We start from the raw sequence: 22,359 nt of genomic DNA, 5'->3' as shown, positions 1-22,359 counted from the left end.
GGGAAGCAGATGTCTGGCTCACTAAACCCAGCTCTCCCACTTTCTGGCTGTGTAACCTTGGACAAGTCACTTAACCTCACCATGCCTCAGTTTCCTGGTCTATAAAATGGGCACAACAACGGAGTCCATTTCATAGTCCTATGGGGAGGATTAAAAAATAGGTTAATGCATGTCAAGCCCTTCAAGGAGCATTTGGCATACAGGAAGTGCTCCATAAGTGCCTGTTAGTTCTCAGGACGATGCAGTGGGAAAGGGGTCAGTGCAGAGCTGATCCTGTTGCCAGGGGTCTCCAGTCTGCAGTGACTTCCTACCTAATGTGCGCCCCGTGGGGCTCCTGAGTGATAGGAGGGCTGGTGGGACCCAGCCCGGCCCCCTGTGAGCCACCTGGGGGTTCCCGCTAAACCAGAGAAAGGCCCCTCTGCCTGGGGGCGGGAAAAGCTGGGCACACATGGCTGCCTACATGGCCTGGTTCCTAAAACCAAGAAAAAGGAAAGTGAGATTTTCCTTGGCTCCATGTCTGATTCCCAAATGTCGCCGTGCGGCTGGGGGGCGCTTCCACCTCGAGAAAACTCCCACCCTGGGCTCCCCATGTTCTCTGCTTGGAGGGCGGCCCTGGCGGCTCACCGCCAGCAGAATGCCTGGGCAGGGAGAGCCAGGACCCCCTTGCAGTTCCTGCTGATAGCGCTGTGATGGGTTCCCCCCTCAGCCTCCCGCTCTGTGGGGGTTGGGGGGAGCTGGAGGCAAAGAACAGCTCTGAGAGCCTGAGAGTGGAGGCTGCTGGCTCTGTTCTTAGTGACGTGAGGTTAAAGGTCTCAGACTCCCTCTTCCAAAGGTACTTATCCTCCCCACGGCCTACCCCCAACACACACACCCACCACATCACAGCACACACACATCCATGCCCATATGCACACTCGATAACACACATCCCCACACACATGCACATATACACCCATACATGCCTATCCACACACGCATACATTCGCACTGTACACACACACACATCTGTGCACGCTCACATACACAGAGTTCCACCAGGAGACACCTCTGTACACCGAAGACTTCTCCAAAGCTGGGTCAAGAAGCCAAAAAAAAAAAAATAGCCTTTCTGGGCCTCTGAGGGTGTCCCCTGACGATGAGAAGCAGCACCCCATTTCTCACCCCGAATCCCCTACCATCACCAGGGAAGGTGAGCCAGGCATGTGGCTGATGAACAGCCTCGCTCAGTCCAGCCCCCTGTGTTCACTGCCCCTATCCCCACCCCCTGCCCAGGGCTTCCGTGTTCAGCCATGTCTGCTGAGCCAGCTGAAAGATGGTGCTGCAGACATTCTGGGACTCGGGTCCCAAGGCCTCTGGATCTTATTCTGAGTGCCGTGGGAGCCATTGAGGACTCCTTGTATGAGGAATTGCTATCCCCTTACCCTGTCCCATGACCTTGACCCAGTGTATCTGGAGAGCTGAGTTCCAAGAGAATGGAGTTTCTTGGGGATAGAAAGGTCTAAGCAGCAGGGACTTGTCTGAGTCTCCCATCTGCCAGCCCTGGGCTCCACGGCCCCACTGGGTCCCAGGCACACAGAGCAGCTGGCCCCTAAGCCTGCCTCCTACTGTCAGGAGGGGATTTCATCACCTACCACAGCACACAGGCCCCTTAGAGAGGGGTGTTAGTTGCTCAATTGTGTCCGACTCTTGCGACCCCATGGACTATAGCCTGCCAGGGTCCTCTGTCCGTGGGAGTCTCCAGGCAAGAATATTGAAGTGGGTTGCCATTTCCTTCTCCAGGGAATTTTCCAGACCCAGGGACAGAACCTGGATCTCCTGCATTGCAGGTGGATTCTTTACCATGAGTCAGTTTTAAAGGTGGAATTTCTCAAATCTACACAAACAAGCTTCCATTCATGACACGGAAAGTCATGGAAGAGTTACTACCTGCCAGGCACATGCCAGGCGCTGTAGGGGAGACAACATAGGTGAGACAGGATGACAGCTTCCCTCTCTAATGTGTGTGTGTGTGCACACAGTCACTCACACACTTGTGCACAAGCAAATGTGCAAACACCAACAGTTTTTAACTGACCTAGAGCAGAAAGCAGAAATGCAAATCAAGGGAGAGCTACAACTCAAAGAACCTGGCAAGAAAGAAAGGCCCACCCCAGCCCAGGGCATCATGACTGAGGAGGTGTGTTTGAGCTGGGTCTTGAGTGAGCAGTAAGGACTCAGCTGGAAGCCAGGAGGGCAGCTCCCTGAGTCCTCAAAGAATGTGAGAGGAAGGCTGGAAATCTCTGTGACCTGAGCTACAGCTTCCTCCTATGACCACGGAGGCGTATTCGGGCTCATACAACACAGGGATCTCTCTTGCCCTCCTCCACAGTCTCCCAGCTGCCCGGGGAACCACGACTTCTCAACTTGCCACACACTCAGTAAGAGCTAACCCTCTGCTGGGGCACCCCAAAGCTCCCAAAATAATGTAAATCCTAAAAAGAACACTAACTTCACTGACTGATTTGCTACTGAGTCTATGATTCAGGAAAGACTTTGGAAAAATCTTCTATGATGGAGTCAAGCCAAAGAAACGAAGAACTGGAGTGGGAGATGGAGAGGGAGAGAGCTGAGTGTGGCAGGTTCCCAGAGGAGAGGCTTGGAAAGCTGCTGAAGACAACGAGAGCCCAATGGCTGCACGCCAAGCCCAGAGAGCTACCGTTTACCTGGAGAGGAGGACGGAATCTCTAAGACAGACACGGAACTGACAAATTGATCACCTGATGTATCTGAACGTATTGGGAGAAGGCACTGCTAACTCCAGAGAAGGAAACTGATCATAGTACACTACATGACTCAGCCGTGAACAATATTTATACACTGTCATACGGAGGGGACCTTGGGTAGTCATTGATCCCCTCATTGGAGGTACCTCGAGGCAGCAGTTGGGAAGAGGGCATGTGTTTTGTAATGTACATTTCAGAGTAGTGTTAGGTTTCTAAATCTTGTACCTTCTATAGTGAAAAATCAGTGGATAATGTTTAAAATCAACAGAAAATGTAGAGTATCCATATCACTTAGAACATGGAGGGAAATACCAGAAGAAACAACTCACACTCAAAAGTGGTTGCCTTTGGGACTTCCCTGGTGGTGCAGTGGTTAAGAATTCACCTTGCAATGCAGGGGACATGGATATAATTCCTGATCAGGAAACTAAGACCCCACCTGCCACGGAGCAGTTAAGCCTGGGCCGCACCAGGAGAGACCATGCGCCACAACTGAGCCCTGACACCGCCAAATAAAAAGTAAATTAATATTTTTTAAAAAGTGGTTGCCTCTTACAGATGAGATTTAGGGGAGAAAGAGGGACAATCAGGGGGCTGCTGGTTTTCTGAATAGGCTGAGGCTCATTTTACTTTTTTAATTACTTGCATGTATTGCTTTAGTAAAATAAAAATTGAATTAAAAAGTGATAGTGAGCATTCAGAGCCCTAACCATACTTTCCAACCATAAAGCCCCCTCAAGGGGCAAGCCTGACACTCCCGACACTTGGGATGGAGGAAGCAACCTCGCTTTCCCCCCCTTCTCTTCCTCCCCCTCATTACCCTGAGGTTCATTTTTTTCCCTCTTCATAGCATTCATAGTCTTTTAGAACAGTTCATTTATTAATCTGCTGGTGTGTATGTATGTTTGATCTGCTTCCCCCAGTTGGAGGAGGTAAACAGACACCCAGTCTTGTTTATCACTACATCCCCAACGCCTAGTCTAGGCCCCAGCACACAGTAGGTGCTGAATAAATATGTGTGAGCAGTCTGTGGCAGTCAGTGGGTCCTAAGGCCCGTCAAGAAGACCTGGGTGTTCAAAAGTGCCTGTTCTACTGGAAGCAACTTGACCACAAAAAGCTGACACGCGTGCCCGGGAACGCTCGGGCACGCGCACACACTGCCGCTTGCTCCCAGGAGCTGCAGGCTTGCTCGTTCGTTGTCTGCAATTAGCGGCCTGCAGGGTCTGCCCAACTGTCCACAGCCTTTTATTGGTCTTTCAGCCAATACCCTGTAAATTAGAAGGAAATGGCTGTCAAGTGACTTAATGGCTAATCGATGGCAGTGGGTGCAGGACCCACGCTGTGCGCGGCCAAAGGAGGTGGGGATGACTCCAGGGAGGGGCCTGGGAGGGGCCTGGGAGGGGTGGGGCCATGTCTCCGCCACACAGGTCTCTTCTCCGGATGAAGGGTGGAGGCCACAAACCCACCTAGGACAGCGGCCACAGTTCTGGGAGTCCTCATGCCTGTGGGGTGCTCCCTGGCCCTCCTACCTGGGCAGTGGACACCGTGCACCTTGGAGCTTGTCCTTGTCTCACCGTGCACAAGGTTCCTCCTCCCTGCTCAGACACGACAAGGTTCCTCTTCCCTCCAGACACGACTCTCCCATTGTAATAATATTACTTTGCCAACAAAGATCCGTCTCATCAAGGCTATGGTTTTTCCAGTAGTCATGTATGGATGTGACAGTTGGACTATAAAGAAAGCTGAGCGCCAAAGAATTGATGCTTTTGAACTGTGGTGTTGGAGAAGACTCTTGAGAGTCCCTTGGACTGCAAGGAGATCCAGCCAGTCCATTCTGAAGGAGATCAGTCCTGGGTGTTCACTGGAAGGACTGATGTTGAAGCTGAAACTCCAATACTTTGGCCACCTGATGCGAAGAGCTGACTCATTTGAAAAGACCCTGATGCTGGGAAAGATTGAAGGCGGGAGGAGAAGGGCACGACAGAGGATGAGATGGTTGGATGGCATCACCGACTCAATGGGCATGAGTTTGAGTAAACTCTGGGAGTTGGTGATGGACAGGGAGGCCTGGCGTGCTGCAGTCCATGGGGTCGCGAAGGGTCGGACATGACTGAGTGACTGAACTGAACTGTTGGGGCGGTGGGTGGGGTGGGTATGATTAACACACAGGTATCCTTGGAGAAGTGTGGGCAGTGAGGCCAGGGGCTGTGCTGGAAGTGCCCACTACCAGAGTGCCCAGCTAAGCACAGCCCTAGCACCTGGCCCAGTATTTACACGTCTGGCAGCAGAAGGACCTGGTGGCATCAGTCCCCCAACATCCCAGGGCTGGGAAACAAAAGCTTAGGGAGCTGGGTAGAGACTAGGAGGGCTCCCCCACATTACAGATGAGGGCAGTGATACCCACTGAACTGGGCTGGGGCTGGGAACGGAATGCAGGGCTCTGGATACCCAGTCCTGGGTTCTTTAAACAGCTCCAGGCCATCCTGCGGTCTGATGACAGGTACATGCCAGGCCCTGGGTGGGGAGGAGGCCTGGATGGAGCACGACATCCAGAACACCCAAGAGCTCTGGGGCCTGACCATCCTGTGCCTGCGGATAAAGAAGTTGTTCACATCAATGCCAGGGCAATGAGCCACTGAAATGCAAACTGTGTGGGCCTCCCATGGTGGGGAAATCTCCAGAATTGGGGTTGACAGGGGACTTGGGGGCCACTGCATGTGTTACTCCCACTGGTTTACACATGGGATGCCCATCCTCGTCCAAAAAAACTTCTCAGCGGCCCTGGTCTGGGTGAGGTCCCCTTCCTCTGGGCTCCCCCAACCTGGATACCCCCTGAGCACCTTATCACCCAGCAGAGCTGGGACACTGGGAATGTTTGTTGAGTCACAAGATGAAATTTGATCCACTGAGTGTGTGTGTGTGTGTGTGCTAAGTCACTTCAGTCGTGTCTGACTCTGCGACCCCATGGACTGTAGCCCGCCAGGCTCCTCTGCTCATGGGATTCTCCAGGCAAGAATACTGGAGTGGGTGGCCATTTCCTCCTCCAGGAGATCTTCCCGACCTAGGGGTCAAACTGGTGTCTCTTATGTCTCCTGCACTGGCGGGTGGGTTCTTTCCCTACTAGCGCCACCTGGGAAGCGGGGTCTGTATGTAGAAAGTGCTGACCAGCCCCCACCTTGCTGCTATCAAGGTCAATGACTAGTGAGGGCATGGAGGGCGTGCTCTGTCTGCATCTGCTCCCCAGTGTCCTCCCCTCCCCAAGGCCACACCCCACGCGCCACGCCAAGCTGGCACCTGCAGAATCACCTCCTTTCCCTCCCAATTGATTCTAGAACCATCCTTTCAGCAATCTGGCTCCATAAGGCTGTGTTGCGGCCATTCACAAAGATCTCTAGGAAGTCCTCCGCTAGGACTCCAGGCTGTGAGAGGGTTTTTTTTTTTTTTTTTTTTAAGAAAGCAGGGTTTATCACTGAATTTCCCTTCTAATGGTTTCACAGCGACATGCAATGCTTTTGTTTCCTGAGAGAAAAGGCATGTTTCAGATGAATTATTAACCAAAGAGAATTGACTGTGAGGAAGAAATACTCCATTTACTCTGGAGAGAAATGCACACAGACAGCTGCTTGGCCAGGCTGTCTCATACAGAGGTCAGCGGCGGGAGCAGGGAGGGGGCGTTTGCTGTCCTGCCTGGGTGTAACTTCTGCTGCCTCCTCGTTCCGCAGCCCACAAGGGGCTGATCCATTCCCCAGGTCAAGCTACCTTCCAGGAGGGTCCTGGGAGAACCAGACTCTATTGTTGCCTCCACTGGCCGCGAGTAGCACCCACTCCTGACACCGATGATCCGTCTTAGGACGCCAGGGACGCCCTCTCTGGACCGTGAGGATCTGGACCGGCAGAGGCCTGGGTCTTGCCCCAGAAGAGGGTGCAGATTTTGGCGCCAAGACAGAAAAGGACTCCGCTCCATTTACTACCTGGGCCGGGGTGCTGACACCTTTGCAGGTGTCCTGGGCTGCCCTGTTTCAGCCAATGTGAGCCACCTCAGGATATCTGGGAGCTGGAGAAAGGTTGGGGAGTTTTCTCCCCGCACTTGTTTTTTAGGGCTGCATCTCCAGCAGTTCCAACCACAGGTCCTGCTGATTTTAGCCCCTCTTTTGAGTCTCCAGGCCCTGTAGATTTCCCTGGTACTGCGTCCCTCCTCTGTCCTGGGGGTGCTAACAGCTCGCACCTCTGTTATTCGTGAAATACTTCAGAAATTCTATTGTGTACTCAGGACTTGCCCAAGCCCCTGGAGGGAGCTCCGCCCATTACGTTGGGTGGAGCCCCGCCCACACGGTAGGGGAAGCCCCGCCCACACCCCGGAAGGCGTCCGGTCCACGCCTTGGAAGCGACCCACTGAGCCGTCTGAAGTGAGTTACCTGTTTTTCCAGGCGGCTGACAAGCTTGGGAACCAAGACCCAGAGCCGGTGGAAGGAGACAAGGGAGGCTCCTCTGGTGCTCTGACGGGAGGTGGGGTGGTGCCTCCCCTCGCCTTCCCAGGAGTCCCCCCGCTCCGCGGAAACAAATCCCGCAGGACAGACACGGCGGACAAAGCACAGAGCGGAGCCGTGCAAGTGAGCTGCTTCTCCTGTTGGGTTCGCCCAGCCCTCCTGCTGTTGGAGCAGGTAGCCCGTTTCTTCAGGAGAGTTTTGGAGCAGAAAGGAGGCAGAAGCATATCTTTTGGAAGAGCCTCCGTTTATTAAGAAGATGATGCATTTTGAAACCATAATTCGAAAAGATGCATGCCTCATCTTTTTAATAAGTTTGTGCTCAGTGGCTTAAGTCGTGTCTGACACTTCTCAAGCCCATGGACTGTAGCCCGCCAGGCTCCTCTGTCCATAGGATTTTCCAGGCAAGAGTACTGGAGTGTGTTGCCATTTCCTTCTCCAGGGGATCTTCCTGACCCAGGGATGGAACCCGCATCTCTTGCATTGGCCGGTGGATTCTTTACCACTGAGCCACCAGGGAAACCCACCAGGGGGTGGGTTGGAGTGATAAACTGGAAGACAGGGATCGACATATACACACTTCTATAGATAAAATATTAATCAATAACTAATAAGGACCTACAGAGCTTCGCAGGTGGCGATAGTGGTAAAGAACCCACATGCCAACGCAGGAGATGTAAGAGACGTGGGTTTGATCCCTGGGTCAGGAAGATCCCCTGGAGGAGGGCATGGCAACCCATTCCAGTATTCTTGCCTGGAGAATTCCATGGACAGAGGAGCCTGGCAGGCCATAACCCATAGGGTGGCAAAGAGTTGGATACAAGTAAAGCAATTTAGCATGCAGGGACCTACTGTATAGCACAGGGACCTCTACTCAGTACTCTGTAATGGTCTATATAGGAAAGAAAAGAATCTTAAAAAAAAGAAAAAAAGGATGATGCAGCCTGTCTCTGAGAGGCGGTCCTTGAGGGGACTAGTGCCCCCACTCTCTGGCAGTGCTCCAGGTGGATCTTGAACACTTTCCCTAAAACCTTCAATGGCTCCCTGTGTCTGCTGAATCATGGGCCAGCAGCTACACCTGGTGGGACAACCACATCCCCGTCGGGCTTGGGGCTTCCTCTAGCCTCCCTCTACCGTCATCTCCAACCGCCCCCCCCCGCAACACGCCCCATCTCCCCATCCCCACCCCCATCACGAGGGCTTCCTGATGCTTGGTGCTTTTGAATGCCTGCCCCGCTCTGCTCCTTAAAACCCTCCTCCAGCTGCAGCGGGCTCTCAGCTGAAATGACTTTTCATCCACATCAGGGTCCACAGGAGTCCTGTCTCCTGCCTGGTGCCGGCTGTTGGCCTGATGAGGCCTTTCGCCCTGGGTGCCTGACCATATGCAGGTTTTAAGACTTTCAACTTGATGTTTACTCTTTCTGCTTTTGAATTATTAAAGTGAAATCACATAGAACAACTGATTAAATGGGTAAAGTTTAAATAACTTTGGTCTTATGATTGCTCAATAGAGATCCTCTAACTTTGGGCCTTAGGGAATTAAAAAAAAAACTTTCTTAAAAACATATTAACAAATCCTCTGGTGTTTTGCAAGCAACATTATTGTTCCTCTTTTGATTATATTGTCCCCTAACGTCCCCCAAATCCTGGTGTGCTGCAGTCCATGGGGTCACAAAGAGTCAGACACACTGAGCCACTGAACTGACTGACTGAATGTCCCCCAAGGCCAGGGAGGCCATTTTTTGGGAGGAGGCTAAGAACTGGAAATCTAGGGGTGGGGCCAGAGCTACTGTGTTGTAACACCTCTGCCTCAGGCCTCAACAATAACAATGTTGAGCTTCAGACCCCAACTCAACAAGGTGCCTGATAACCTTGTTTGAAAGGCAAAGTGAGATGGTGTTGTTCAGTCACTCAGTCATGTCCAACTCTTTGCGACCCCATGGACTACAGCACACCAGGCTTCCCTGTCCTTTGCCATCTCCCAGAGTTTGCTCAAACCCATGTCCATTGCATCAGTAATGCCATCCAATCATCTTATCCTCTGTCATCCCCTTCTCCTCCTGCCTTCAGTCTTTCCCAGCATCAGGGTCTTTTCAAATGAGTCAGTTCTTCTCATCAGGTGGCCAAAGTATTGGAGCTTCAGCTTCAGCATCAGTCCTTCCAATGAATATTCAGGATTGATTTTCTTTAGGATTGACTGGTTTGATCCCCCTGATGTCCAAGGGACTCTCAAGAGTCTTCTCCAACACCACAGTTCAAAAGCATCAAAGCGAGATGGTAGTTAAGAGAAATAACAGCAAGTGTTACTGAAAGATAATATGCTATTTGGTTCATTCATGACCCTTTGGGAGCACTCCTATTTATCCTTCAAAACCCAGCCTTGTTGTTGTTCAGTCACTAACTGTCTCTGACTTTGGGACCCCACGAACTGCAGCATGCCAGGCTTCCCTGTTCTTTAGTATCTCCTGGAGTTTGCTCAAACTCGTGTCCATTGAGTCAGTGATGGTATCTAACCATCTCCTCCTCTACCGCCCCCTTCTCCTCCTGCCCTCAATCTTTCCCAGCATCCGAGTCTTTTTCCGGTCAGTCAGCTCTTTGCATCAGCTGGCCAAAGCATTCACAGAAGACCTTCTCCAAGGCATCTCTATTTCTCCTCCCAAGAGAACCTCGCTCCTCTCTCTCATCCTTTTTCCATCTTCCACTATGGAAACAGTGAAAGCTGGTGCAGCTCTTGGTGAGCACACACTTATACCAGGCACTGCTGACCATGTAGCACTGCCACATATTGTGCAGACCATTCACAGAGGGCATCTCACCACTCCCTGGGGGCAAGATTCTTTACCCCCATTTTACTGGTAGGGAAACTGAGGGCCAGAAAGCACACAGCTTGAACTGGAGTCTGAATTTTGATCAGATTCTAAAACCCATTTCCAGCTCCAAACCAGCATGGTGCCCCCTCCAGGGGATTTGTCACCCACCCTGCAAGAATTATTTCCATCCTCCCAGGCCTGGAGTGAGGCCCTGGCAGCGGGGCCTGCCACTTACAGGTAGAGGAGCTTTATCCTGCCTCCAGCCTGACATATAATCGGTGCTCATCAAATGCTCGTAGAACCCTCTAAAATGATGGGGGGTGGGGGATAATATCTGAGATCAACTTTAATATACTTCAGCAAAAAAAAAGATACAAGAAACAGTAAGTATTAGCCAGATCTTGATAACTGTTGAATTGGGGTGAAGGTAGGTGGGTGTTCTTTGTACATTCTTTCTGCTTCTTAAATGCTTAACAATTTTTATTATTAAAAAAACAAAAATGAGTGGAGGTGGGTGGAGGAGCCCTGAGCCCAGTTCAAGTCCCCTCTGGCTCCAGAGCTGGGTGAACACTCACCTCTTGATGGCTTTGTAGCAAATGATGACAAGCACAGTGAGAAACACCAGGGAGGCACAGCATACGGCAATGACGATCACCAGCCCCGACCACCAGCTCTCCTCCGTGGGACACGAGGTAGTGTTGGGAGCTGAAAGAGACAGGAGCAGCCTGAGTGTCCCCTGGATGTGTGGGTCCAAGCCGGTGTCAGAGGTGAACCGTTGTAGGTGACACCAAGGCTGGCCTCGCCACCATCCATCACCCAGATGAAGCCTCTCCAACCTGTCCTGCCATCCCCACCCCCACCCAGGGGCAGGTGATGTCATGGTTGGCCCCCAGCCAGGTGACGTGCTCTGAGCTGGGGTTAAGCACTGCACCCTGGGCCATCCATCCTTCCTGGGCATGAGCTAACTGACAGCAGGGTCGGGTTTAATTTCCCATGAAAAATAACAGAACATCTTCTCTCAGTGTGGGTATTAAATCTGCTTCCTCTGAAGGTGGGAGTGAGGAGTCGGGCTCACAGAGCACACGGGGTGGGGGGCAGGGGTAGGGAGGAGAGAAATGGAGGCCTGTCAACATCAGTTTCTTAAGCTATTTTTTATTTGCAAGAGACAAGTTTTCTCTCTTCTTGGGTTTCATCCCTGTGGTGGGTACCGGTAGCAGTCTCAGCCTGCACAGTGGCCACAATTTGAAAAAGTCATTGACAGAGCATATGACAGGGGTTGCTGCAGGACCACCCTTGTCATTACTCAGTCCGTGGGGTCCTTGGGGAGAACTCGTCCTTCCCTTTGGCACAGGCTGGGTGAGGGGACCCACATACAGACAAAGCTTGCAACAAAGTCAGTTTGCTCTGCTCTGAGAAAAGCAGAGACATCATACAGCTTTACCCCAGAGGTTTTGGAGGACCTATACCCAACTGCAAAGAATTGCTTGGAATTGCAAAAGGAACAGAAGTGAGGGAAAGAGAAAAGGGGAGAGGGAGAGGGTGGAGGGACAAATAGACAGATATATAGACACTACTAGTTCAGGACGGTTCTTCAAGACGTGTGAATATGTGTAACAGAATCAAAACTATGCCCTAGACTTAATAATAGGCACCATGAAGACTGCAACAGTATATGGGGAATCAGTGAATGATTTCCCAAAGGATACCATGGGTGGCTTCATTATTATATTATTATTGATGATATTTGTTGTTGTTTGACTCATCAAGGTGTAATTTACATATAGTGGAATGCACCCATCTGAAGGGTACCATCTGATCAGTGTTGACAAATGCATACACCAGTGTAAACCACACCTCTGTCATGACACACAATATCACTATCACCCCAGAAAGCTTCCTTGTGCCTTCTAGTCTGTCCGGACCCCAGAAGCAACCACTATTCTGCTTTCTAAAATCACAGATTAGATTTGCTTGTTCTTGAAACTCACATAAATGGAATCATGCAGTGCCTGGGTTTTTTCTTTTTTTGCTTCCTTTATTTAGCGGTGTTTTTGTGATTCACCCACAATGTTGGATATTTAAATAGTTCCTTTCTTTTACAGCTGAACAGTATTCCATGATATGTATATACCAGTTTGTTTATCCTGTTTAACCGTTGATGAATACCTAAGCTGTTTGCAAGTTTTTACTTTTGTAAACAAAGCTGCTGTAAATATTCACAAATAGGGTATAGACATGCTTTCTTGGTATAGACATGTTCATATTTCTCTTGGTTAAATAACTAGAAGTGGGGTCACTGGGCCCTATGGTGTGTGTGTGATTAACTTTGTAAGGAATTGCTGTGTTATTTTCCCCAAGCCCTTGTACTCTTGTTCAGAACAAGGAAAGTTGCAGAGAAAGGAGTGATCTTGTGGCTTTGTTGCAGCTGGATTAGGAGATCTGGGAAGCCTTTATGTGCTTCTCAGGGACCAGGTGCTAAAGCCCCATGAACAGAAGCCAAGGTCACCAGAGGTGGAGCTGAGAGCCTCACTGAGACCAAGCAGATACAGAAATGTTTCCTAAGAAATGACTGGGACGAGGATGTCACTGAGCCACGTGACTCTGTCAGCCTGGGTAAAAACAGGCCTTTAGAAACCCTAACACTGAAAAGATAGAAAGGGACTTCCCTGGTGGTCCAGTGATTAAGAATCAGCCCTGCAATGCAGGGGATGTGGGTTCGATCCCTGGTTGGGGAGCTAAGATCCTGCATTGACGCGGGGCAACCAAGCCCGCCAGCTGCAACTAGAGAAGACTATGCGCCACACTGAAGAGCCCGCACGCTTCAACTAAGACCCAACGCTGCCAGGAAAAAGAACACAGAATTCAAAGGACAACCTGTAGAATGAGGGGGAGGTCATCCAAAAGCAGTCTCATTTTCCCCGTGATGAACTTCTTCAGTGCTTTTGCTATGAAATATCAAACACAATCCTTTCCCAAAATCGTTCATCGTGGGGTATCCCTGGCTTGGCTGAGTTTCCCCAGGGCACTGGGCACAGATCTTGCCCACAGCACTGGTCATTCCTGGAGAATCAAGAGAGCAGCCAGATACACAGGGTTCCAACCCCAAACGGTCTGCATTTTCACTGCAAAGGGAAGCAATTTTGGGTTTTGTCACTTCTACCTTGGGCTGTAACACCTCTGAGGCAATCTCCAGGGCCAGGCCTGCAGCCCGTGGGGATGCTCACATCAGTGGCCCATAGTTTACCCAACATTGCCAAGGCTGGGACATTTGTCTACCAGAGAGTGGGCTCAGTGGGGACAGCACCCCTCCCCAGGCAAAACTTGGAAATCTTTGATGGCGGAGGTGGGAGGGGCTGTTTTTGATCACCCAGCAGCTATAGATACATGGTAGGACTGTCTCTCCAAAAGCCCACCAGGGCTCCTGTTGAGAAATTCCATCCGCTGGAAACAGAAGGACAAGTTAATTCTAAACTTCAATTGGATTAGATGCTAAATTTCAGAGCGCCTCTCTTGATGTTCTTTTCTTTGCATTTGCTATTAATGAGGCGAGAATCTCCTTCTTGCTGACTGTTTTCAAACACAATTGATGCTGAAAGCAGGAAGGTTTGTTCCAGAGGTCCTTCTGCAGAGAGTTCCTTGCTAATATCCAGCAGTGTGAATATTACTCACCGCTTGCATGTGAGGAAACCACCCCAGGCAAAAATACTACCAGATATGAAAAGAGGGAGGTGTTCTGTGAAACAGTGCAAGACATAAATCTTGGATTTTGCCAGGAAAACAGCTATTGTGTTCAAAGAATGCATCCTTATTTATTCCTGCTTGACTCATTCTTTTTATATTAGAGAAGATCAGGGGATGCTGGAGTCAGAGGAAGGCTGCATGTGTGTGTGCTAAGTCGCTTCAGTCATGTCTGACTCTATGCGACTCTATGGACTGTAGCCCGCCAGGCTCCTCTGTCCATGGGATTCTCCAGGCAAGAATACTGGAATGGGTTGCCATGCCCTCCTCCAGGGGATCTTCGTGACCCAGGGATGGAACCCCTATCTCTTAACGTCTCTTGCATTGGCAGGTGGCTTCTTTACCACTGTTGCCACCTAAGAAGCCCCAGAGGGAGGCTAGGAGGTGTCACTTCAGAAAAGAAAATACTGAGTGAGGTGCAGGATCAAACAGCTTTTGCAGGGCCCAGGATGAAGAGACTGGATCTTTAGGCTGCAGACCAGGTCCACCCCTGCCTGAACTTCTCTCCCACTGGGCGTGGCCTCTCCTGCTTTCCATTCTGTCCAGATAAGACTCTTCACCCTGTGGGCAGACTGATGGTTCATATTCAAGAAGATAGAATCATGAAGGTTTTCATTCATTAATTCATTTGTTCATCCACCAAACATTTACTAATAAGCACCTTCTGTGCCTGGTAGCGTGCTGGGAGCTGGGAGTACAAGGATGAATTAGATGTCAACTGTGCCCCTTCCGGGTCTAATGCCAGTTGCCCAAAATCTGATCACCTCGCTCAAGGAGCCAGCAGTCTCCGAGAGGAGAAGAGACACAGAAGTGCTAACGTGCAAGGTCAAGGTCATTTGTGGCCAAGGAGAGGAAGCCACTCGGCGCCAGGGTTCAAGGGAGAGGGGTGATGCCTTGTGAGAGGCAAGTGGTCAGACGGAGGAGGATGAGGCCACCAGAGTGTGAATTCCCAGATACGAGGTTGCCAGAGCGTGGCCTCCTCTGTCACCCGCCACGCTCTCAGCCAAGATTCTGCAAACAAGACAGAAAGGCAGGAGCTGTCATGATATCTCAGGGGTCACGACACCCTCTCTCCTGGAACTCAATGAGGCTTTGTCTGCTGCATTCATTAAACACTCCTGATGCCTGTAAAGATAATGAGGCTGGCATCCAGAGAGCGATTTAGAACGACGGGGGCTGAGTTTCGCTTTATCAATGGAGTTGCTGTCTTTTCAGTCAAGAAATTGCATCATTAAAAGCTCATATTTGGGACTTCTGCTTCTGGCCAAGATGGGGTAATGAGGGTCAGACTTGGCACCATTATACTCACTCTGGGAAACATCTCAAAAATATACCAAAAATATAAAAATGGTTTTCAAAATAGTGGACCTCAAGGTAACAAAAGGCAGATCCTTGAGAGACAAGAAACAAAGGAGGTGAGAGTCCCCTGGTGGCCTTGTGAGTAGGGTCCCAAGCTGTCACTGCCATGGCCTGGGTTCAATCCCTGGTTGGGGAACTGAGATCCTGCAAGCCAAGTGGCACAGCCAAAAAACCTCTCCCCAAAACCCCAAAATCCAAAGGAGGTGAGCTCTATGGCTTCTCTAGCTTACTGCTGGGAGACAGGTCCCAAATATCAGTCCAGGAAGGGTGAGACCCGCCCCGCCCCGCCCCCGCCAGGTCCAGCCCACTCGGAACATCAGGGAAGTTTGGCTCGGAGGGAGCAAGACAGGTGAAAGTTCCCCAAGGGGACTTCCGGAAGAGCAGATGGAACCAACACAAGGAATTCCACCCACAAATAGATAATTACATGCTGAGGCGAGTGCTGGAAAGAAAGGGAGAAGAGGCCAAGATGCCCCCACAAGCGTCTGCAAAAGAGGCAGCTGGGATGGGGTCGCTTCAGATGTCCCCGTCTGATCAGGCATCACGGGCGCTGAGCAGACCAAGGCGGTTCCTGTCGGGGCGGGTGGGCCTGCCTGCAGTCTCGTGTCACGGGGGAACCGCATGAGGTCCCCTGCTCTCAGGGACAAGCGCCTCCCCTGCATTCCTCACCGGGTGTTTGTGGCTATCAAATGGGATGATGGAGACAGTGTTCTGGAGGGAACCAGGAGGAGCAGCAGCATTAGCTGAGCACCAACTCCGAGGCTGCTGGGCGGCCCCCTCTGCAGTGGGGACACAGCCAGGCAAACTCAGCACATGTTTGCCTTCGACTTGGGATGGGCCGCTTCCATATGGTCCTCAGAGAGCCGGTTGTGCATTGGAGATACCTGATTGGCAGGAAAGAACTGAATGGGGCACGAATGAATCAAAGGAAAAGCAAGTTGCGGGGAAACAACCTTAGTCCTCCAAGACATTTTTCTAGGATTTCTAGAAGGGAGTGAGAGCTGTGTTCTTTGTTTTAACCTGATGTTTCCATTGTGAGGTTGTGGTGGTTGTTCAGTTTCTCAGTCGTGTCCGACTCTTTGCAACCCCATGGACTGCAGCACACTAGGCTTCCTTGTCCTTTAACATCTCCTGGAGTTTGCTCAAGCTCATGTCCATTGAGTTGGCGATGAAACCATTGGGAGGTGGAGGCTGTGGTTTATCCATGTCTCGGCCTCTGGACCCACATGTGACCACCTGCAGAGGCCAGCCCCCTGCTCACCTGGCCCCCCATTTCTTGAGCGCAGCCTGAGTGCCAGGCCCTGCTGGTGACACCACAGGCATGCAGGGCATCCTTAAACATCTCTAACTTTCACAGTTTGGCGATTCATGGCCAGGCTGCCCAAGGGGCTTCCCGACTGATGCCCAGGAGCTGACCTTGGTCACGGCCAGGGGAGGAGATGCGACCTGCACAGAGAGCTGAGACTCAGCTTCCAGCCCACCAGGCAGATCACAGCCACTGAGCGCGGCTTGTCTAGGGTTCCCTGAGCTGCAGAGATTGGTCTCCTTTGAGGGGCTAAGGTCTGTGAACCTGCTTTTCAAACCACAGTGGACACACTCAGTCTTCGCCATGGAAACTGAGGTCAGCCTCACGACATAGCCAGGAACTCGCCAGCCTCAGGTCTCAGGGGCTGGGCTGGGCTGGGCTTTGGGAGTAGATGCCAAGGGGGCCACACAGCCTTGATCCAAGGGACAGTCTTGGCCCTCAGGGTGAGTGGGCTCCCTCTTGGTTCCACGCTCTCCTGCCCACCCGGAAGCCCTTGAGGACCCGTTCCATCACGTCTAGGAATCGTGCACATGCTGCAAGTTGATGGGATGTCTGAAGAGCATCTAAGAGGATGTGTTCTCTCGCTCTGCCTTGGTCTGCTCACCTAAACCCCTGTTGGTTTTATCTGGTTCACGAAGACAGCAAGGGGTCCAGGAACTTTGCTAATATGCTTGTGTGGTGGCAAAACCTGGTCCTCAGACCGTTCAGACAAAGGACGACACGAGGCTGGGGGTGGGGGGCAGACCTGGGCCTCAGGCCCCCCAGCCCTGCTTCATGCGCTGCCTCTACGGACCACGAAGGACCTGGGTTTGCAGTTCCTTCACTGCCCTGGGGCCCCCAGCACTATGATGGGCTGCTGGACACAGACTGTAAGTCCACTGGGGGGAAGGGGGGCGCAGGGCGGGGGGCCCCCCCTCTCATGCCCCGCCCCCACACAGAGCCCATTGTCTCTGAACACAAGGGACCAACTCAGGCCACTGCTCTCCATTCATGGGCACCCGGCCTCCATGGGGAGGCCTGTGCCAGGGGCGTCCAGCCGCCCGCCTGGGCCAGCTCAGAGTGGGGCCCTCGCTCGTTTCCTCCCCAAGGATGCCAGAGTGTGTGGACCAGCTTTAAACCACAGATACAGGCTCAGACCTTGGTGCTTTATACAAAAAACCCCGAAATCAGCCCCACTTCTACAGAGAAAGGAGGAGTCTCCTTTGAGTTGGTCCACATGAAAATAGTGATCCTTTGCACCTCAGCTCGGGGGGCCTTCCCCCCTCCTCTGCCAATGGCAATCTGGCTTTGGGTGCAGCACAGAGACCCCCCCTTTTCATGTCTCCCTCATGCCTCCCCCAGACCTGAGGTTCTCAGAGCAGGAAGCCCCCGGCTGCTCAGTAACAGCCAGCAGAAGGTCTCAATTCCTGGCTCCTGGGGGAGCCTCCGCACCCCGCCTTTTCCAGGACTCAGGGGCGCTCCTTCTCCACCCTGCAGGTTGGACACTGCAGCCTTGAACGTGGGTCCCGGCCTCCAGTCCAGGGCAGGGAGGAGGTGGTGTTCTTGGGAAGCAGGGCTGTACTGGGGCGGCTTGGGCAGGGGTCTGTCTCACCCATCACCCTGCCCACAGTCCTATTCCTGGTCTCCACTGCCTCCCAAATCTGGCCCAGGACCCCCTTCCTGTTCCTGCCAGCTGGGCTGTGGAGGCCACAGCTGAGCTTTCCGGGTTTCTATTCACTGTAGACTGAGATCACTGGTCTATGGAAACTCAGGAGGCCTTGGCCAGTTCTGGCCAGTGACACGAGGGGAACATCTGCTGGGCACTTCCACAGCTGTCTCCTTGCTGTTCAAGGAGAGGCATGGAAATAGGCAGGAAATAGGTATGGAAATAGGCGGGCTTCTTTCCCTCATGGACACAGCCACGTCCTCTTTACCCCCAAACAGAGCAGCTCTGGGGGCACCGGGGCACTGGGTAGATTACAGTATAAAGTAGAGCGACCTCCAGGGGCAACTTTTGAACAAAGACGGATTTGGTGAAGGTGTTCATCACACCAGTGCCTGAGGGAAGAGTCAGAGCAGAGGTCCTGAGGTCACTGCAGGCCTGGTGTGTCGTGGGCAAGGGGAGGACAAGAGGAGACGAGGTGGCTCAGGACTGAGGCTGTGAGAAGCGTTTGGGCTTTTACACGAACGAGGTGCCCAGGGGCTCTGGGGAGAGGGTGGTGAGGTCTGACTTAAGTGCTGGCTCAGTCGCTCTGTGTTTAGACTGTGGACTGTGTGCGTGTCTATGCATGTGTGTGTGTGTATGCGTGTGCGTGTGAGGATGGGGCGTGTGGGAAGCTGGGAGGATATTGCTGACAGCCCAGGAGAGAGATGACAGTGGCTCACGTGGGTGTCAGCTGTGGAGGTGGTGAAAAGGTAGATTGTGAGTATGTTTGGAAGTTTCAGTTCAGTTCAGTTCAGTTCAGTCGTTCAGTCGTGTCTGACTCTTTGCAACCCCATGAATCATAGCACGCCAGGCCTCCCTGTCCATCACCAACTCCCAGAATCCACCCAAACCCATGCCCATTGAGTTGGTGATGCCATCCAACCAGCTCATCCTCTGTCGTCCCCTTCTCCTCCTGCCCTCAATCTTTCCCAGCATCAGGGTCTTTTTAAATGAATCAACTCTTTGCATCAGGTGGTCAAAGTATTAGTTTCAGCTTTAGCATCATTCCTTCCAAAGAACACCCAGGACTGATCTCCTTCAGAATGGACTGGTTGGATCTCCTTGCAGTCCAAGGGACTCTTAAGAGTCTTCTCCAACACCACAGTTCAAAAGCATCAATTCTTCGGCACTCAGCTCTCTTTATAGTCCAACTCTCACATCCATACATGATCACTGGAAAAACCATAGCCTTGACTAGATGGACCTTTGTTGACAAAGTAATGTCTCTGCTTTTTAATATGCTGTCTAGGTTGGTCATAACTTTCCTTCCAAGGAGTAAGCATCTTTTAATTTCATGGCTGCAATCACCATCTGCAGTGATTTTGGAGCCCAGAAAAATAAAGTCAGCCACTGTGTCCACTGTTTCCCCATCTATTTGCCATGAAGTGATGGGACCAGATGCCATGATCTTAGTTTTCTGAATGTTGAGCTTTAAGCCAACTTTTTCACTCTCCTCTTTCACTTTCATCAAGAGGCTCTTTAGTTCTTCTTTACTTTCTGCCATAAGGGTGGTGTCATCTGCATATCTGAGGTTATTGACATAAAGCTTGGATGTAGGTGTGAGAGATACAGAAGAGTTAAGAATGACTCGAAGGATTTGGGGTTGAGCACGCAGAAGGATGGAGCTGCCATGAGGGATGCAAAAGGCTGGGGCAGAACGGGCTTGCTGGATATGGAGATCGGGGGTGAAGTCTAAAATTGCCATCACACATGCAAGGGAGAAGTCAACCCACAGTGGGATCTAGATTCTGAGTTGAGAAGCAAAAGCTCAGCTGAAGGAATAAACTTGGGGACTGTCAGCACAATTCCTGAGACGGTGTGAGATCATCAAGTGAGAAAGCATGGATAGAGCAGAGCAGACAGTCTAGACCTGAGGCCTGAGGGGCCCCACGTGAAGAGGCCAAGGGACAGAGGAGGAGGCAGCCAAGGAGGCTGGGAGGAGAGGCCAGCAGGGGTCCCAGCCTAGGCAAGGTGAGGTCTGTGGCCGAGGCAGGGAAGGACATCGAGGAGGAGGGGATGGTCAGCGCCCGTGTCCACTGTGGCTGAGGGACAAGCGCCATGAGTCTGAGAGCCAGCTGCTGGATGGAGCAACATGGTGGTCACCGTTGACCATCATAGAGGTGGTTTTGCGGGAGCAGTGGAAGAAGCTTGACTGGGGCCATATAGGAGAGAAGGTGCCGAGAGGAAAGGGAAGCAGCATGTGTGCACAGCTTGTTGGTGGAGTTTTGTTGCAAAAGGGCACAGCAACATGCAGCCATAGCTGGGGGAAGAAATGGTGGAAGAGAAGGAGTCTAAGAAGGGAGGTGGAGTGTACTTGTGCTGGTGGGTGTGACGCAAGGGAGGGTGGGCCCCAGCACAGGTGGGGAGAGCTGTGCTGTGGGGGAAAGGCGGGGAGGGGGTGGCTGACAGGTGGGAGTTGGTGGAAGCTGCCTTCAGATGGTGTCGGTCGTCTCAGCGAAGAGGGAGGCAGGTCAGCAGCTGAGAGAAGGACGAGGGACAGGTGATGGGTGTTCGAGGGGAGTAGAGGAGGTGTGATCTGCTTTCCCAGGAGGCCAGGTGAGTGACTGGCTGGGGAAGGGAGGAGCGTAAAGGACCAGGGATGTGAAATCGAGTCCAGGTCAAGGTTGGCCATTTTGCTCAGCTGCCCTCGGTTGACGAGGGGAAGCCAGGTCTGCCCAGCATGCATGATGACGTGAACGCAGGGCGAAGGGGTTGAGGGCACACCCGGGGGGTGAACACAGGACCAGAGGCAGGAACTGAGACACACAAAGTGATCACATGAAGGTGCCCAACTTCACCTGGGTGGGTGCTGGAGCTGGGGTTTGAACCCAGACATCTGGCTCCAGGGTGGACCCGTAGCTGCTACACAGATAAAAACCAAGTGAGCAAGTACACTCAGAGAGGACAAGGCCGGGTGTGGAAAGGAGAGGTGATGTCACCTAGGGCTTTGGGGAAGCCTCTTTGAGGAGGTGGCATTTTGGCTGAGTCTGCAGGGTTAAGGGGAGGGGACAGCCCTATAGAAAGGTCCTGTCTGGGTTGGCCTAGGTCGTGATGGAAGGGATGGGGAACAGGCAGCTGGTGCCCCAAGTCTCCGCTTCTCTGCTGGTGCTAGGAGGGGTGAAGCCCTGGAGAGGTGTGCCAGGCCCTTCCATCTGAGTCCCAGCAGGTTCCCCAAGCTCCATGGGATGTTCACTCTGATTTATTTCCGCCCGGCATCTCGGGCATGGAGCCCAGCATGGTGGCAGCATGGCTGCTTATCATAAAACCCACAGTTCTCAGGCTTGGCCCCTGAGGAGGGCACTAAATAAAACCTGATACATTATTAATAACTGTCTCCATCATTCCTGGGCCTAATTAGGAAAGGAAAATTATGAATTGGACTGAAGTCTCTATGGTGGGGGCAGCCTCGGCATTCCCCATGTCAGGGAGAGGTATGGGCGGAGGCCGGGCAGGAGCCAAGAACAGCCGGCCGCTGCCTGGGACCATTCATCCTGCCTCCGGCGGCGACTGCAGGACACGTCTCCCCTTGTTCTTGGCCCAAACAGTCCTCTTTGTGAGGCTCCTGAAGGCCGGGACTTGTCCTCGGCAGCCCTGCTGACTTTCAGGAGCTGTAGCCCACCCTTTGTCTGTGCCCTGCCCTGGGGACCCTCCCCAGACGTGTGAACCTCAGGCCCCTCCCAGCGCTACAGAGGCACCGCCACCCGGAGGGGCCACATTTGCCAGTTTAGAACAGCACAGAGCTGTCCAGAACTGATGAGACAGTGCCATGGGCGAAAGCTCTGGGGGACCACCCAAGCCCACCCTCATGGCCCCGACTCGTCATTCGAGGGCAAATCCATTCACTCACTCGATACCTATCCACTGAGAGTCTATACTGTGCTAGGTGCTGGAGAGATGAAGGTCAGCAGTCAGGGACCCTGCCCTTAGGATCCAGTCTGCTGGAGAAAGGACCCTAACTCAGTCACCACCAGCTACATGCATACTTGACTCCTGCCTCAGCCAGATAACTGTGCATGTGCCTCAGGTACGAACAGCAGGAGACGACAAAACAAAACAAAAAAGAATTCCCTGAACCCGAAGAGCCAGCATAGGTTGACTGAGAACAGTGGGCTCATCTCTGTGAGTGGCTCATCTCTGTGAGCGGCTCATGACTTTGGGATAGGAACATGCTCCCAGTGGTTTATGTTAAATGCCCAGCACCTAGCTGATACTCAAT

The 22,359-nt window shown here is 52.2% G+C and overlaps 1 protein-coding gene across 1 annotated transcript in view; it reads right to left on the bottom strand.

Annotated features, from left to right (window-relative positions):
* The window catches only part of PRIMA1 (proline rich membrane anchor 1), a 66,044-nt gene that overhangs the window by 6,047 nt on the left and 37,638 nt on the right, over nt 1-22,359 (bottom strand). Inside the window, exon 3 of the mRNA XM_040256594.1 lies at nt 10,632-10,761. Within this exon, the coding sequence (XP_040112528.1) occupies nt 10,632-10,761 (130 nt within the window). The remainder of the gene's footprint in view (nt 1-10,631; nt 10,762-22,359) is intronic.

Source organism: Oryx dammah, unplaced genomic scaffold (assembly GCF_014754425.2).
Source record: "Oryx dammah isolate SB20612 unplaced genomic scaffold, SCBI_Odam_1.1 HiC_scaffold_16, whole genome shotgun sequence".
In the NCBI taxonomy this organism is placed as follows: domain Eukaryota; kingdom Metazoa; phylum Chordata; class Mammalia; order Artiodactyla; family Bovidae; genus Oryx; species Oryx dammah.
Note: the sequence above shows the minus strand (reverse complement) of the source record. Positions and strands in the feature narration are given on the sequence as shown.